Source organism: Anomaloglossus baeobatrachus, chromosome 1 (assembly GCF_048569485.1).
Source record: "Anomaloglossus baeobatrachus isolate aAnoBae1 chromosome 1, aAnoBae1.hap1, whole genome shotgun sequence".
In the NCBI taxonomy this organism is placed as follows: domain Eukaryota; kingdom Metazoa; phylum Chordata; class Amphibia; order Anura; family Aromobatidae; genus Anomaloglossus; species Anomaloglossus baeobatrachus.
The window spans coordinates 242,827,506-242,843,579 of NC_134353.1; the positions used below are offsets into that span (position 1 = coordinate 242,827,506).

Genomic DNA, 16,074 nt, shown 5'->3' on the forward strand with positions numbered 1-16,074 from the left:
TCCCTCATGTCCGTCTCACCTGTCAGCATTAAAAAATAAAATAGTCCTAGTTTATCGGTGAGTGCTGCCCTGTCTCTCGTTGTTCTATGGAGGGCTTTACTCTGTTCTTCCCGAAGAGAACACAGTAACAAGTGTACAAGGGAGAAATAGCTGTCAGATGAACGATCGACCTACAGCCATCCAATGTGTATGGCCAGCTCTGGTTTACGCTAGTGTAGATATGACAGAAAATGTAGGCCAAGGTTCAGCTCCAGCAATGAAGCTCACGGGTCTCTTCCCACCTGGTAGTTAAGTTTCTACACGGACTTGGATAGGAGTCAATCCATTAGTATGAAGAGAAACGAGGAAATCCAGCAAGGACTCAGCAAACCAGGATTGGAGTAAAACTTTCTTTTCTTTATTAAGCTTCAAAAGATAAAATTAAAAGACCCACAAGGATCAGGAAACAAACTGGTTTGGACCGGGAAGAAGGCGGACAAGACCGCCGAAACGCGTGCTCCCATTTGCGTTAATTCTCTGCCACTCAGTTTGGTTCCTGATCCTTGTGGGCCTTTTAGTTTTATCTTTTGAAGATTAATAAAGAAAAGAAAGTTTTACTCCAATCCTGGTTTGCTGAGTCCTTGTTGAATTTCCTCGTTTCTCTTCATACCAGTGTAGATATGACATATAAACAATGAAAGCCCCCTTACCAATAAGGATTTGGCCACAACGAATAGATGGACTTTCTGGAATGAAACCATGAACAACCAGCTTCTCCGTGCTAGTCCACCGATGTGGTGTATCAGGAGCACCTTGTTTTTCCAATCTCTTGCTGTTCTTTGAAGACTGATGAACAATCCCGATTAGTCTCTGGAGGAGGCATAGCTTCTCATACGAAACACCGTCAACAATTCGGTTCGGATTGACATATAGGCAAATGTCCTTATACTGTTGATGAATAAGCATTCCAGTTTTAAGGCTGGGCTGGTGCTTGAGGATAGAAGTAGGCCCTGTTGGTCCAGTTAGTCTAGAAGACCTCTTTTTGCTAATGTGTTTATTCCTTAAAATTTTTGCAAGTTTTTTAAAACGTGGTTCATTTTTATTCTTCTTGGCATTTTCGGAAATAACTTCAGCTACATTTTCACAAAATCGGACATGGTTTACTGCTGGATTCAGAGGTAGAATTGCTTCTTCCTCGCCTTCACTCAACTCAAGATAAAACAGCTCTCCGTTCCGCTCTACGCTCTCCAACCACTCCGGCTCCAGGTCACTACAAATAGAGTCAAGAAAAACAAAAATATCATAAGCAGGAGCACGGGTTGGTACTAACGTTCAGCCTCCTGACTCGTAGGAGTAAGGTGCTGGGGTAGAGGTGCGCTATGACTACAAGGTAAGCACTTGTCTTGTTAATCCCCTGTTCTTTATTCACCATATAAAGTTTTATGCTAATTAGATTTCAGTGCAGAGGGGCTGGAGCTGTACACTGGGTCTTCTCCTCCCTATCTGTGATTCCCCGCCCCTCGGCCTGCCACCAGTCTGTGAATGATCTGCCCCCTCTGTGACATCTCAGCAGTGACCTGTTATTCACAGACTATATGAAAGCAAAGGGGCTGGGGAATCACAGATAGGGAGGAGAACATTCAGTGTACATTCTGACCCCTGTGCACAAAAAAATCTAACTAGAAAACTACCAACGGTGAATAAAGAAGGTGGATTTCTTCACTAAATATACCAATTTAATCAGTATTACAGCGCCACTACAGCCATGTCTTTATATTACAAAATAATGCTTCCAAGTTCTTATTAATGAGAACCTGTCATCACGATTTAATATGTTAAAGTAAAGATATGGCCATAATGGGGCGGTTATACTGATTTAACAGATACGTGTAGTGCAGAAATCTGCAGACTGGTTTTTGTTTAATTCATTATAGAAGTTTTGGTGCAATACTCTTGTCGTACAACAGGGCAGGACTGTGAGAAAAGTCTTCAGCTCTGCTGCGGTCACTCCCCCTTTGTACGAGCCTCGCTTATAAAACTTTGTGCTAGCACCACACTCACCAAGGGTGGGTTTGCACACAATCACCTGGGGGTCTTTAGTAAAACAGCACCACATGCACACACTGACATTTCCTGGTCTCCAGCAAAATGGTGCAGAGAGCGGCGCATGCCCAGATTTACTCCGCGGCTCAATGATGAGCTGAGATCTCAATTAGCGCATAAGTCGACATCGACACCAATTTGATGAAGACTGCTGGATGTCGGTGGAGGAAAGGCGATTGTAGCATCTTAGGAAAGGGTTCTTTACAGTTAGAGCAGTCAGGGGCTCCTGTGCCCCGTCCCCATACGCTGGGGCTCCTGTGCCCCGTCCCCATACGCTGGGGCTCCTGTGCCCCGTCCCCATACGCTGGGGCTCCTGTGCCCCGTCCCCATACGATGGGGCTCCTGTGCCCCGTCCCCATACGATGGGGCTCCTGTGCCCCGTCCCCATACGATGGGGCTCCTGTGCCCCGTCCCCATACGTTGGGGCTCCTGTGCCCCGTCCCCATACGATGGGGCTCCTGTGCCCCGTCCCCATACGATGGGGCTCCTGTGCCCCGTCCCCATACGATGGGGCTCCTGTGCCCCGTCCCCATACGATGGGGCTCCTGTGCCCCGTCTCCGCGCGCGCTTGGCTCCTGTGTATCCTGTGCCAGTCACCACCTCTGGTTAAGTCACTTCATGGGCAGAGAATCATCCCATAAGACCATTCCTTACTTACTTTTCTTCTTAAATAAACCATGGGAATGAAAAACAGATGATCCTCCCGAGACAGAAAGGGCTCATATAAGCGATTTAGTATTCAGCCGCAGCTAAACAGCATTTACACAGCACAGCCTCATTCATTTGTGGCTTTCAGATAGAAGACTGAATAAACAAGCATATCCACAAGGGCAGGGCTATTCTTTACAAATGTACAACATGAATGGCATGTCTCTAATGCGGCTGCGGCCTTCTCCTCACACTCATGGGACAGGACCTTACTTTGTGAGTCTTGGGGCACAAAGACCATCTATATTCAGGGTTTTGTTCTGCTAAGCGTCTCAACTTTTCAAACCCAAACCTTGAAAAATGCTTTGATATTCCTCATTCCCCCTCAAAAAAAGATGAAATTCCACTACAATTTATTCTTAGGTTTCCTGATGGCCATGGAAAACTTTGTGGCCTTTTTTTTTTAATGCATGTGTATTTGAGTAGAAAACAATTAACAATATATTTACAGCCCCAATGTATCAGGGTAAATAGCAAACTACAGAATGAGCTTGTTGTAATGGCTGCGATTGTAACGCTTAGGCTGCGTGCCCACGATCAGGGTTCAGTGTTTTTGGGCACAGGGTGTTGTGGCTGCATCCAAAACACTGTGTTTTGCAGTACAAGCATAGTGGATGATTTCTAGAACTCCCATGCCTGTTGTGCTTGTTTTTCCCGCAGCGTAAACTGACCTGCGGCTTCCCACTAAGCAGCATGTTCTCTGCAGGGAGAATAGAGATAAAGACCGCAGCGACCCGAACTCGGATCATGGGCACGGGTAGCTGCGGTCTCCTGCGCAGAACATTCGTGGCCCCCCAGGCCACACTGCGACCAGGACACAGCATGTCCGGATCGTGGGCACATACCCTTATCTCTCTTCTCCTGAACACTAACCTAATGGATGATCACAACTACAAAATCAGCCCACGTGTGCTTAGAGGACAGATATGTATTAGCAGCCCTGCCACTATAAGAAGCCTATTGATGGATTCACTGTTAAAGGGAACCTGTCAGATCCCTTATGCCCTCAAAACCAGCAGCATTACAAAAACGACTTCCAAACCTCGCTGTGACTAGTCGAAGGGGCTCTAGTTTCCCAGACTAGTTGGCCCTCTTTTCATGTTATCACACCCCTGTGATAACATGATATCCATGAGCTGACGTCATGGCGAGTTCCAAAAAAATGTCGCACATGCGTGCGACTCATTTTGGCGGCTTCAGGGCACTTCAAAAGTCGGGCATACGCACCCCAGCTTCATTACGTGCACTGCGCATGATCGTATATTCAAAAGGCGTTTACATGAGCCGATCATGCGCAGTGTGTCTAATGAAGGCGGAAGTGGCCACCGTGCGCCTGAAGTGCACTGACACTGCCAAAATGAGCTGAGCACATGCGCTAGATTTCAATTAGCTGGTGGTGACACCAGCTCATGGAGATCATGGTATTACACCTCTGTGGGCGTAATAACATGGAAAGAGGGCCGACTAGTCTAGGGTAACAATGCCCCTGTAACTAGTCACAGGCCTAATTAGCATAGGGACAGTGAGGTTTATAAGTAGTTTTCTTAAACATTAATATTAGTGAATAGCGTTATACAGGGCTGGTTGGGGGGGGGGATTTGGGTATATAGGTATTAATACTGCTGGAGGGCATAGGGGGTCCTGACAAGTTCCCTCTAATTCATTCTACAGAATGTGCTATGATACACAGGCACAGTAACCAAAAGGTTAAAAGGCTTTTCTGTTTTCAGTAAACTATTGTCCCCAGGTGAAATTCAGTGTAAACACACTTTATAGTGTACATGGTCAAAGCCAAAACAAAATCCACAAATTGGGCTTTACATTACCCCTTTGGACACTCCAACACATAGGGGGGCTTTACATGCTGCGATATCCGGCCCGATATCGCTAGCATGCGACCCACCGCCATCGTTTGTGCGAAACGGGCATATCGCTGCCCGTCGCGCACAAAATCTGGCACCCCCGTCACACATACTTACCTGCATAGCGACGTCGCTGTGACCGGCGTACTGCCTCCTTTCTAAGGGGGCGGTCCGTTCGGCGTCACAGCGACGTCACTAAGCGGCCGCCCAATGAAAGCGGAGGGGCGAAGATGAGCGGGACGTAACATCCCGCCCACCTCATTCTTTCCGCATTGTGGCCGGAGGCAGGTAAGGAGATGTTCCTCGTTCCTGCGGCGTCACATGTAGCGATGTGAACTGCCGCAGGAACGAGGAACAACTTCGCCCCTGCGACAGCAGCGATAAATGGCAGCGGACCCCCATGTCAATGAGGAGCGATTTTGGACTTTTTTTCAACGATCCAAAATCGCTCCTAGGAGTCACACGCTACGACATCGCTACAACGGCCGGATGTGCAACACAAAATCCGTGACCCCAACGAGATCGCTGTAGCGAAATCGTAGCATGTAAAGCCCGCTTTAGTGCTGAACTATGCGGACCACAAATTGTTAGCCTCATGTGCCTGATCATATATCGGGCTGGGGCACGCTGCCTATCACTTACATGCACTAGTCCACCCTGTACCAGGTTAGCACATTCCCAGGAGGGGCATACACCCCAGCCTCTAGATGAGTAGTTCACCGCACCCAGCAACAGAGCATGTGCGGGATTTCAGCGTCATCGCCTCTGATGTCACCGGCCCATGGAACGAGCAATTCAAAAGGATGGCTCTGGACTAGAGAGGGTGGCTGAAACGCCCCCAAAACTCTGGGCAATGGATTTTTATACAAGTATGTATATTTTAGATATACATTTATTACACTATCTCAACTAAATTAAAATAAAGACAGGAAACATCTTTATTATGGACATTACATTGACAAGACCCTGAGATCAGCTCAATAGGAAAAATTCTGATGTCAGGTTCCCTTTAAAGGGCTTACTCCATTACAGGATTACTTCCCAAACATACCATTCATTTACACATGCACAGTCCAGATGTAACATAGTAGTAGATGAACAGCGCATCCACACAAATGAGCTGCCAAAAATGCAAGCCGCATAGTGATAGAAATCCCGCCCCAGCAGTGCGGAGGATACACCACACTATGCACAAGTATCTACCTCCTCACATGAAAAACACAGATCGGCAGAGATTACTAAGGACCGAAAAGGAAAAAAAAGAAACTTAAGGCCACGTCTCACTAAGCGACATTTCTAGCGACATCGCTGCTGAGTCACGTTTTTTGTGACACAACAGCGATGTTGTTAGCGATGTCGCTGTGTGTGACCTCCAGCAACAACCTGGCCCCTGCTGTGAGGTCGCTGGTTGTTGCTGAATGTCCTGGACGATTTTTTGGTGGTTGCTCTCCCGCTGTGAAGCACACTTCGCTGTGTGTGACAGCGAGAGAGCAACGATCTGAATGTGCAGGGAGCCGGCTTCTGCGGACGCTGGTAACCAAGGTACACATCGGGTAACCAAGCAAAGGCTTTGCTTTGTTACCTGATATTTACCTTGGTTACCAGCGTCCGCAGCGTCTAGAAGCCGGCTCCCTGCACGCGTAGCCAAGGTACACATCGGGTAACTGTAAGCAAAGCGCTTTGCTTAGTAACCCGATATGTACCATGGTTACCAAGCACAGCGTCGTTACACGGGTCTTTGGTGGCTGATCTCTGATCGCTGTGGAGATCTGCCTGTTTGACAGCTCACCAGCGACCATGTAGCGATGCTCCAGCGATCCCTGCCAGGTCAGATCGCTGGTGGGATTGCTGGAGCATCGCTAAGTGTGACGGTACCTTTACTAGCTTTTAACATACTAAATCCTGAGGGATATAAACCGCTGCCATGGGGGTCCGACAACCTCTTTACTCCCATCACTCCAGCATTTGCCTTTTTCTTCACTGTTGGAGTAGTGCTTCTAATGCAAGTACCCTGCCTCTACCTCCAGTGTCCTCACCTTCTTCGGTCTCCGTATGTGACATGTCACCAGCTACAGGCGTTTCATGGAGCAAGCCGGAGGTCACTCTTCAATGCAAGTCTATGAGAGCCTCATTCTGGCTCCCCATGCATTTTGAGCTTGTCACATAACTTCTAACTTTGAGCCAGTGAGAAATTACAGTAACAAGATGGCTATGCGGGACTAGAGCGACGTCTGTAACAAGGTGAAGACACTGGAGGGTGAAGATATTACTAGGGGCAGGGGCTTAGATTCTAAGCACCACTCCAACATTTGTTTGTTTTTTCTCAGCACTGGAGTGGTGCTTTTAATCTAAGTCCCCTGCCCCTACTCTTATTCTCCCCTTCCAGTGTCTTGACCTTCCATCAGCGTTGCTCTCGTCAGTCTCCGGCAGTTTGTCACCTGCCTGCCCGCTCCAGTGTTTCATGGAGCAAGACAGAAGTCACTCTTCAATGCAAGTCTATGAGAGCCTCATTCTTGCTCCCATAGAGATGCATTGAGAGCTTGTGACTTTTAGCCAGTGGGAAATTATGGTCAGAAGATGGTGCCACGGGACTGGACCGGCGTTGGTAAAAGATGAAAATGCCGGAGGGTGAGCATATGGCAGGGGGCTTAGATTAAAAGCACCACTCCAGTGCTGAAAAAAATAAACAAATGCTGGAGTGGTGCTTTATCTTTGCATGGTCAGCCAAGTATCCATGTGCATGGTCAGCCAAGTATCCATGTGCATGGTCAGCCAAGTATCCATGTGCATGGTCAGCAAAGTATCCATGTGCATGGTCAGCAAAGTATCCATGTGCATGGTCAGCAAAGTATCCATGTGCATGGTCAGCAAAGTATCCATGTGCATGGTCAGCAAAGTATCCATGTGCATGGTCAGCCAAGTATCCATGTGCATGGTCAGCCAAGTATCCATGTGCATGGTCAGCCAAGTATCCATGTGCATGGTCAGCCAAGTATCCATGTGCATGGTCAGCCAAGTATCCATGTGCATGGTCAGCCAAGTATCCATGTGCATGGTCAGCCAAGTATCCATGTGCATGGTCAGCCAAGTATCCATGTGCATGGTCAGCCAAGTATCCATGTGCATGGTCAGCCAAGTATCCATGTGCATGGTCAGCCAAGTATCCATGTGCATGGTCAGCCAAGTATCCATGTGCATGGTCAGCCAAGTATCCATGTGCATGGTCAGCCAAGTATCCATGTGCATGGTCAGCCAAGTATCCATGTGCATGGTCAGCCAAGTATCCATGTGCAAGGTCAGCCAAGTATCCATGTGCATGGTCAGCCAAGTATCCATGTGCAAAGTCAGTCTGGAGAGGTCCACTTCATCCACGAGTGTTATCTATCCCATACAACCAGCCTTACACATCTTACAACCTATAAGGAAAACTTGGTGACAACTTTTGTATCCGCTGTAAATGTCTGCAATTTGTAGTTGTCAACTAATAGGATACAGAGCAGAGAGGCGCACATTATGGGTGCAACTTCCAAATCTCAGAGCCTTTGGCAAAATCAGCTCCAATTCTAAGGGCTCAATCAGACGTGCGTGTTTCATGTAGTGTTCTACCGGTGAAGATCACAGCCCGCACATGGACGGCATCAGTGTACAGGCTATGTGCTGTGATTACCAGTGTAATGTATAGGAGAAGCTTTCCAATTTATTTATACCACAGTGATGGTAAAAACTGACATTGACTAAACACTGGTGAAACTGGGATCCAAAACATTATTGGCACTCAGACTGGATTTTGCGTACATAAAGAAACGGAAGTCTGAATGAGGCCTTAAGACATCTACAGTGCCTTGAAAAAGTATTTATACCTTATAAACTTTTCCACATTTTTTTTTTCACATTACACCCACAATCGTAAATGTAATTTTATTGGTATTTTATGTGATAAAAGATCACTAAAGTAGCAAGTGAAGTGTAAAAGAAATGATAAATGGTTTTCTAAATATTTAAAAAAAATATAAATATGTAAATTCTGGACGTGAATTTGTATTCAGCCCCCTGAGACAACATTTTTTAGGACTACCTTTCGCTGCTGGAAGTCTTTTATCCCTAAATAAAATCCTGAGTGACTAATTGCCCCCAGAAGTCACTTAACTAGTAAACTGAGCCCACCTGTGTGTAATTTATTCTCAGTATAACTACAGCTGTTCTGTGAAGACCTCAGAGGTTTGCTGAGAATATTAGGATCAAAGAACATCATTAAAACCAAGGAACACACCAAAAAGGTCAGGAATAAAGTTGTGGAGAAGAGTAAAGCAAGGTTAGGTAAAAAAAAAAGCTCAAGCTCTGAACATCCTACGGAGCACTGTTTAATCCATCATCCAAAAATGGAAGGTGTATGGCACAAATGCAAAACTACCAATCCACCTTTGCCATCCACCTAAACTGACATCCCAAGCAAGGAGATAATCTGAAAAGCAGTAAAAAAAAGCCCACAGTCACTCTGGAGGAGCTGCAGAGATCCACAGCTCAGCTGGGAGACTGTCCACAGGACACCTAATACTCGTAGTCATAGATTCCACAAATTTTGATTTGGAAGAGTGGCAAAAAAAAACATTTTTGAAAGGAAGTCATAAGTAATACAGTTGCAGTTTGAAAAAGCAAAGAAAGTAAAGGACACAGCTAGCATGTGGAAGATGGTGCTCTGGTCAGATGAGACCAAAGTAGAACTTTTTGGGCTAAACGCTATGGGTGGTGGAACACTAACACTACACATCACCCTGAAACCACCTTCCCCACCATTAAACATGGTGGTGGCAGCATCATGCTGTGGGGATGCTGCAGGAAATGCGGGCCAGAGAAGATGGGTGGATGGATGGAGCTAAATACAAGGATATTCTGGAGGAAACGCTGTTAGAGGTGGCAAAAGACTTGAGACTGGGGTGTAGGTTCACCTTCCAACAGGACAAAAACCCTAAAAGATACTGCCAGAGATGCAATGGAATGGTTTAGAATAAGCATATTCATGTGTGTGAATCACCCAGTCACAGTCCAAACCAAAATCCCTTTGAGAATTTGTGACAAAACTTGAAAATCGCTGTTCACAGGCGTCTCCATCCAATCTCACTGAGTAAAGGCCCCGTTACACGCAATGACATCGCTAACAAGATGTCGTTGGGGTCACGGAATTCGTGACGAACATCCGGCCTCGTTAGCGACGTCATTGCGTGTGACAGGTACGAGCGACCGCTAACGATGCAAAATACTCACCAAATCGTTGATTGTTTACACGTCGCCTATTTCCCAAATATCGTTGCTGGTGCAGGACGCAGGTTGTTAGTCGTTCCTGAGGCAGCACACATCGCTACATGTGACACCCCGGGAATGACGAACAACACCGTAACTGCGTCCTCCGGCAACGAGGTGGGCGTGACTTATGCGGCTGCTCTCCGCCCCTCCGCTTCTATTGGCCGCCTCCCAGATGACGTTGCTGTGATGCCGCATGAACCGCCCCCCCCCCTTAGAAAAGAGGCTTTTCGCCGCCCACAGCGACGTCGCTAGGAAGGTAAGTATGTGTGATGGGTACTAGCGATATTGTGTGCCACGGGCAGAGAATTGCCCATGACGCACAAACGATGGGGGCGGGTGCTTTCATGAGAGACATTGCTAACGAGGTCACTGCGTGTAAAGCCCCCTTTAGAGATATATTGCAAAGAATGGACAAACATGTGAGCCTCTAGGTGTGTGAAGCTGGAGGAGACATACCCCAATAGACTTACAGCAGTGAAAGGTGGTGCTACAAAGTGTTGACTCGGGGGCTGAATACAAATGCACGTCACAATTTTCAGATTTGTATATTTAAAATATTTAGAAAATATCAGGCATAATTTCCTTTACACTTCACAAATACTGCTTAGTGTTGGTATATGGCCTAAGCCACACGGCATGAAAATCGGACCGAGTGGAGTGCGATAAAACATTGCATTCCACTCGGACCAATATTGGCCTATGTGTCAGCACCCATGAGCAATTATTTTCTCAGCCCTAATCGGACCGAGAAAACAATCGCAGCATGCTGTGACTGTAATGCGAGACTCTTTCTCTCGCACAAATTCAAGTCTATGGGGCGAGAGAAAGATCGCACTGCACTCGCAGTACACCGGTGTACTGCCAGTGCAGGGCGAGAATGGCAATAGCCGGCTACGGAGGAGAGAGGGAGATAAATTCCTTCCTCTCCTCCTCAGCGCCGGCCCGCCCCCCACAGCGCTGGCCCACCCCTCCTCAGTGCCGGTCCGCCTTCTGCAGCTGAGGTCCGATCGCATGATCGAACCTCAGTCGTAGGGACACTCATGACACTCATGACATGCTGCCAGCGTGAGCCGAGTGTCATGTGAGGATCGCACTAGTGCCCCGAGTGGCCCCGGCCTATCACATAAAATCCCAATAAAAGAGAGTTAAGTTTGTGGCTGTAATGTGGAAACGTTCATGGGCTTTATATAAAACCTTGGTCTATGGCATAAACAAAGGTTTTATATAAAGACTCTATGCACTGTAAATGCACAGGGGTGTCCAGACCAAAGATTAGGCCCTACACAAGAATTAATGCAGATGAATGAATAGATCTACATCCCATAACTGCATGTATAGTGGGATGTGGCTAGGGAGAAATTTGGTTATTTTATTGTTCAGATCTTTCATTTCGATCCATAGATGACAATTACTTTGAAATGACACGTAGAACATGTTTCCATGGTAACAGATTACATTTTTTTTATTTCTCTTGGAAAATTAAGGTACAAAACATCATGCCCATCTCAGACACATGAAAGCATTACTGTACAGCTACAGAAGTTTCTAAAATTACCCATAGATTATGTGCCATTTCTTGAGCCTTAGTGGATCACCTCTGAGCTTTCATGGTTGAGAGACCTAGATCCAGCAAAGGCGGTCCCAAATTCCTGCTGAAGAACGCTATGTATTCCACCCTGGAACGCACAATAAGCGTCATGATGGTCCAGTACTCCAGTGCCTTGCATCACACCAGTGTACGCATAGCATGCATGAAACAGCGGAGAGGGATGCGGGCTGAAGAGCTATGGGAGGACCCCAAGCCAACACCATTCAGGGTTGCCCCGAGGTGCAGTTCCGCTCCAGGAGGAATGAGTGAAGCATAAAAAGGAGGAAGGCAAAGAGGTGGTTAATGAGGGCTGGAGGGACACACATTTTAGACTGATACATAGGGCGATCTATGGCTTCAACATACCAAACAAACAGAAGGTTAATAAGATAGTACATTGTCCCAAGTGTAAGACGTTAAACATGGATCTGTTACATGGGATTTGGCAATGCCCAGAGAGTCAAAAATTCTGGAAAAAAATGCAGGCGCTAATAACTAGTATATGGGGGGTAGAGGTGGCGATGGACCCATTGATATGGATTTTTCATGATGACCATGTTGAACAAATGGCAAGAGTGAATGAAAAAAGAGAATACCAAAGCTGTTTCATAGTATAGCTATAATTGGAAAAAGGGCTTTACTGGGCAAATGGCTCGAAGGGAACGTTCCGTCAGAAGACGAGGTAATGAGGCAGATTAAAATGCTACTTAGAATTGAACAGAGGACAGCAGAAAAAAACAAAGACGGTTTGACCGACGCATTCTTTAAGAAATGGAGAAAATTCATGGAAACACAATGTGAAGCTACAGAATTACAAACAATAGTTACCCCCTTCACGTACACATAGTGGTATCTACTAGAAGACATTAAGGGAACATTGGGGAAATTAAAACAGCCATAATGTGAAGGAGTGATAAGAAGGCAAATGATTCATCTAGAGACATGTGGTGATGATAAAATGACAAAATGTGGCGTTGTTGGGTGTTCTTCGTGTGGGCTAGACAGGAGGAAAAAAAGTGTGCTAAGTTGTTGGGGGGGTTATTTTAGAATAGAAGAAAGACGAAAGATAGTTAAGGGGGGGGAAACAAGGGAAACGGGAGGAATAGTTAATTGACAATAACCTGTTAATGGAAATAGTGAATTCATACTTGCTATATTGTTTCATAAGATGTAATGCACATGAAAATTTGGAATAAAATTTGGTGTTTAAAAAAAAAAAAAAAAAAAGGAGGAAGGCAAAGAGCAACCCCTGCCTGCCCAGCTATTGAAAGGCAAGACTGAAGGAGTGACTGATCACTGGCCACAGCACCCCAGGAAAACTACTTCATGCCCTTAGGGACAGGAAAACCACTGATGATGGAGGGAGGCGGGGGCTATTTAACCTCTATATGTTTCCTAGCCCTAATCAAGGTGGGGACACAACCTCCTGTGGTGTTGTCATGTACGGTAATGGAAAAAATAGAAGTATTAATAGTTTATTTCTATAAAAAAAAAAAAAAAATACATGAAAACAATAGTCGGTGTGACTTCCCTTTGTCCTCAAAACAGCCCCAGCTCCTCTGCGTATTCTTGTACAGTTTTTGAAGGAACAGGGCTGCAAGGTTGTCAAATACCTCTTACCATTTACATATATCCTAATATATACACACAATGTTTGTATTCTTAGATGTGCAGGATTGAGTTTACACAAAGTCACATCCCTGCCATATACATCAGACTTACAGAAAAAGTGACGTGAAGAGGACAACAAGGAGGGAATTCTCTATGGATCACCTCCGATAAGCAGCTCTCAGGGAAGTCGCTAGAACAGATTGCGATGCACAGCTACTGTATGTCCAAATACCGTATATAAAGAAAGGGGGTGCTCTATGCTTGTAACAAATGTAACCAGAAGAAAAGACAAGGCATATGCACTGCACACCACTAAGGCTAGTTTCACACTTGTGTTGAACGGCATCCGTCACATTGCGTTGTGTAACGCATGTGACGGATACCTTGCAAAAAGTGTGATAATAAAGGCCACGGATTCCAGTGAAATAACGCATTGCGTTAAGTTTTCTTTGGGCCGAGAGAGAGAGCACCCATCAGCCCCGCGCGCAGCCCGGCAGCCCCGCGCGCAGCCCGACAGCCCCGCGCGCAGCCCGACAGCCCTGCGCGCAGCCCGACAGCCCCGCGCGCAGCCCGACAGCCCCGCGCGCAGCCCGACAGCCCCGCGCGCAGCCCGACACTACAGCCCTCATCATTCCTGCACACATCCCGACACTACCGCACCCATCATCACCGCACACACACACCGGCATTACCTCAGTGACGTCCCCGCTGACAGCGCCATTCACTTCAGCTGCTGCGTGGAGCTCACAGGAGCGGCGTTCTACTGCCGCTCCTGTCAGCTTCATGTAGCAGAGCTGGATGTGTTGCGGGACCTCTGGATTACGTCGGACCTGGAGGGGTATTTCGGGATTTTAATAAAGTGGTAAAAGAGGGTGGTTTTTTTGTCTTTTATTTCAAATAAAGGATTTTTTCGGGTGTGTGTGTTTATTTTCTTTAACTTACAGATTAATCATGGAGGGTATCTCGTGGAGACGCCTGACATGATTAATCTAGGACTTATTGGCAGCTATGGGCTGCCAATAACTCCGTATTAGCCCGATTTGCCAACGCACCAGGGCAAATCGGGAAGAGCCGGGTACAGTCCCAGAACTGTCGCATCTAATGGATGCGACTATTCTGGGCGGCTGCTGGCTGATATTGTTAGGCTGGGGGGCTCCCCATAATGTGGGGCTCCCCAGCCTGAGAATACCAGCCTTCAGCCGTATGGCTTTATCTGGCTGGTATTAAAATTGGGGGGGGGACCGCACGCCGTTTTTTTTAATTTATTTATTTATTTCACTGCACAGTATAGACCCGCCCACCAGCGGCTGTGATTGGTTGCAGTGAGACAGCTGTCAGTCAGCGTGGGGGCGGGTCTGGCTGCAACCAATCATAGGCGCCGGTGGGCGGGGAAAGCAGGGAATACGAGATTGAATAATGGGCGGCCGACTTTTTCAAAAGAGGAAAAGCCGCCGCAGCAGTGTGAACGCCGTGCAGCGCCGCGCCGGTGATCGGTGAGTATGAGAGAGGAGGGGAGAGGGGGGACAGAGACCAGGAGCGATTTTAAACGATTTCGATCGTTCTGCTGGACATGCTGAGCATGTGCAGTAGAACGTGACGAAATCCGTCAGCGGATTCCGCCGCTTAGCGCATAGCGGCGGAAACCGCCACCATAGACAATCATTAGACACCGTGGCGGATTCCAACGGAATCCGTCATGGTGCGCTATTTTAACGCTCCAAAAAACGTTACTGCTGCGTTCAATCCGCTAGACGCAGCGTCAAAATAACGTCGCTGCGTCGTCCAGCGGATGCAACGCAGACACTTGTGTTACAGTGCGTCATCCATACAACTCTATGGAGAATGGCGCGGTCCGTTAACGGACTGCGCTATTCTCCATAGTGACGGAAGGCGCTGAACGCAAGTGTGAAACTAGCCTTAAGGATTGTCGGTGTACCGTGCATATTCTTTGTCTTTTCTTCTCCTGATACCACAGATAAACACTCATTGATTTCCATGGCCAGGCTGTACAATGCAGCACACAGCACCAAGAGAAGAGGCGTACTGTACAACCTTGTGCCCAGTTTGTCTTCACTCTTCATAAACTGGAAATCCACGTCCCTCCTCAGATTTATTGTGGTGGTCTGATAGCAGTTTCTAAGTGAAGCTGACAGATGTGAGCATTAATCATTCACATCCATGAAAGCAGTGAACAGTGGAGAGGACGCGGGTTATATTACAGCAGCCGTACTGAGCAACAGAAACCGAACCCAGAATATGACGACACCAACAAACGTGCTATGGTTCCCATCATGTATACAGACCAACACAGGTATACAATCACCAGGCCGTCACTCACACTGGTATTCATAGACCGAACTGTGGCCAGGGTCAGACAGCCATACTGCACTGGCCATATACCGCAATGCCTGCCCTAAGCCTTATAGGTAAACGTGAGATTATAATATCAGATTGGTGGGGGCACCGGGTGTCAGGCTGGATACTGAACAGCTCCTATGAAGAAAATAGGAGCTGATCTGCAGTACTCGGCAGCTGCTGCTAAACACTGAATGGAGCTACTGCGGGGCCCGACTCATTAAGACCAGCGCTGTCCATGACGGTCTTGATGAGGAGACATCATGGAGTCAGAAGCTCCCGATTCATGAAGGTACACAGACGCGCCTCACCAGAAATCTGGTTCCTGCTAGGATAAGAATTGTGGCATAGGGAACACCCCCGCTTGTCATGAATGTGATCACTGCCCCCCTTCCATCTCAGCTTTACCCACTTTGTGAGAGCTAGACGGAAATGCTGTGAGAACGTCAAAAGATGCACAATATTAGCGCAGCCTCAAAATGCCCCAAAACTATGAGAATTTACCTGTGGAAAAGCTTTGAGGAATCAGGCCCAAAGTGTTCACCTCCAGCAGTCGCCAGAGCAAAC

The 16,074-nt window shown here is 47.1% G+C and overlaps 1 protein-coding gene across 2 annotated transcripts in view; it reads right to left on the reverse strand.

The window, feature by feature from the left end:
* Positions 1–16,074, reverse strand: part of INTU (inturned planar cell polarity protein) — a 102,130-nt gene that overhangs the window by 65,967 nt on the left and 20,089 nt on the right. For both annotated transcript variants that reach the window (XM_075336186.1, XM_075336177.1), the window contains exon 2: positions 690–1,249. In XM_075336186.1, coding sequence (XP_075192301.1) covers positions 690–1,249 — 560 coding nt within the window. The remainder of the gene's footprint in view (positions 1–689; positions 1,250–16,074) is intronic.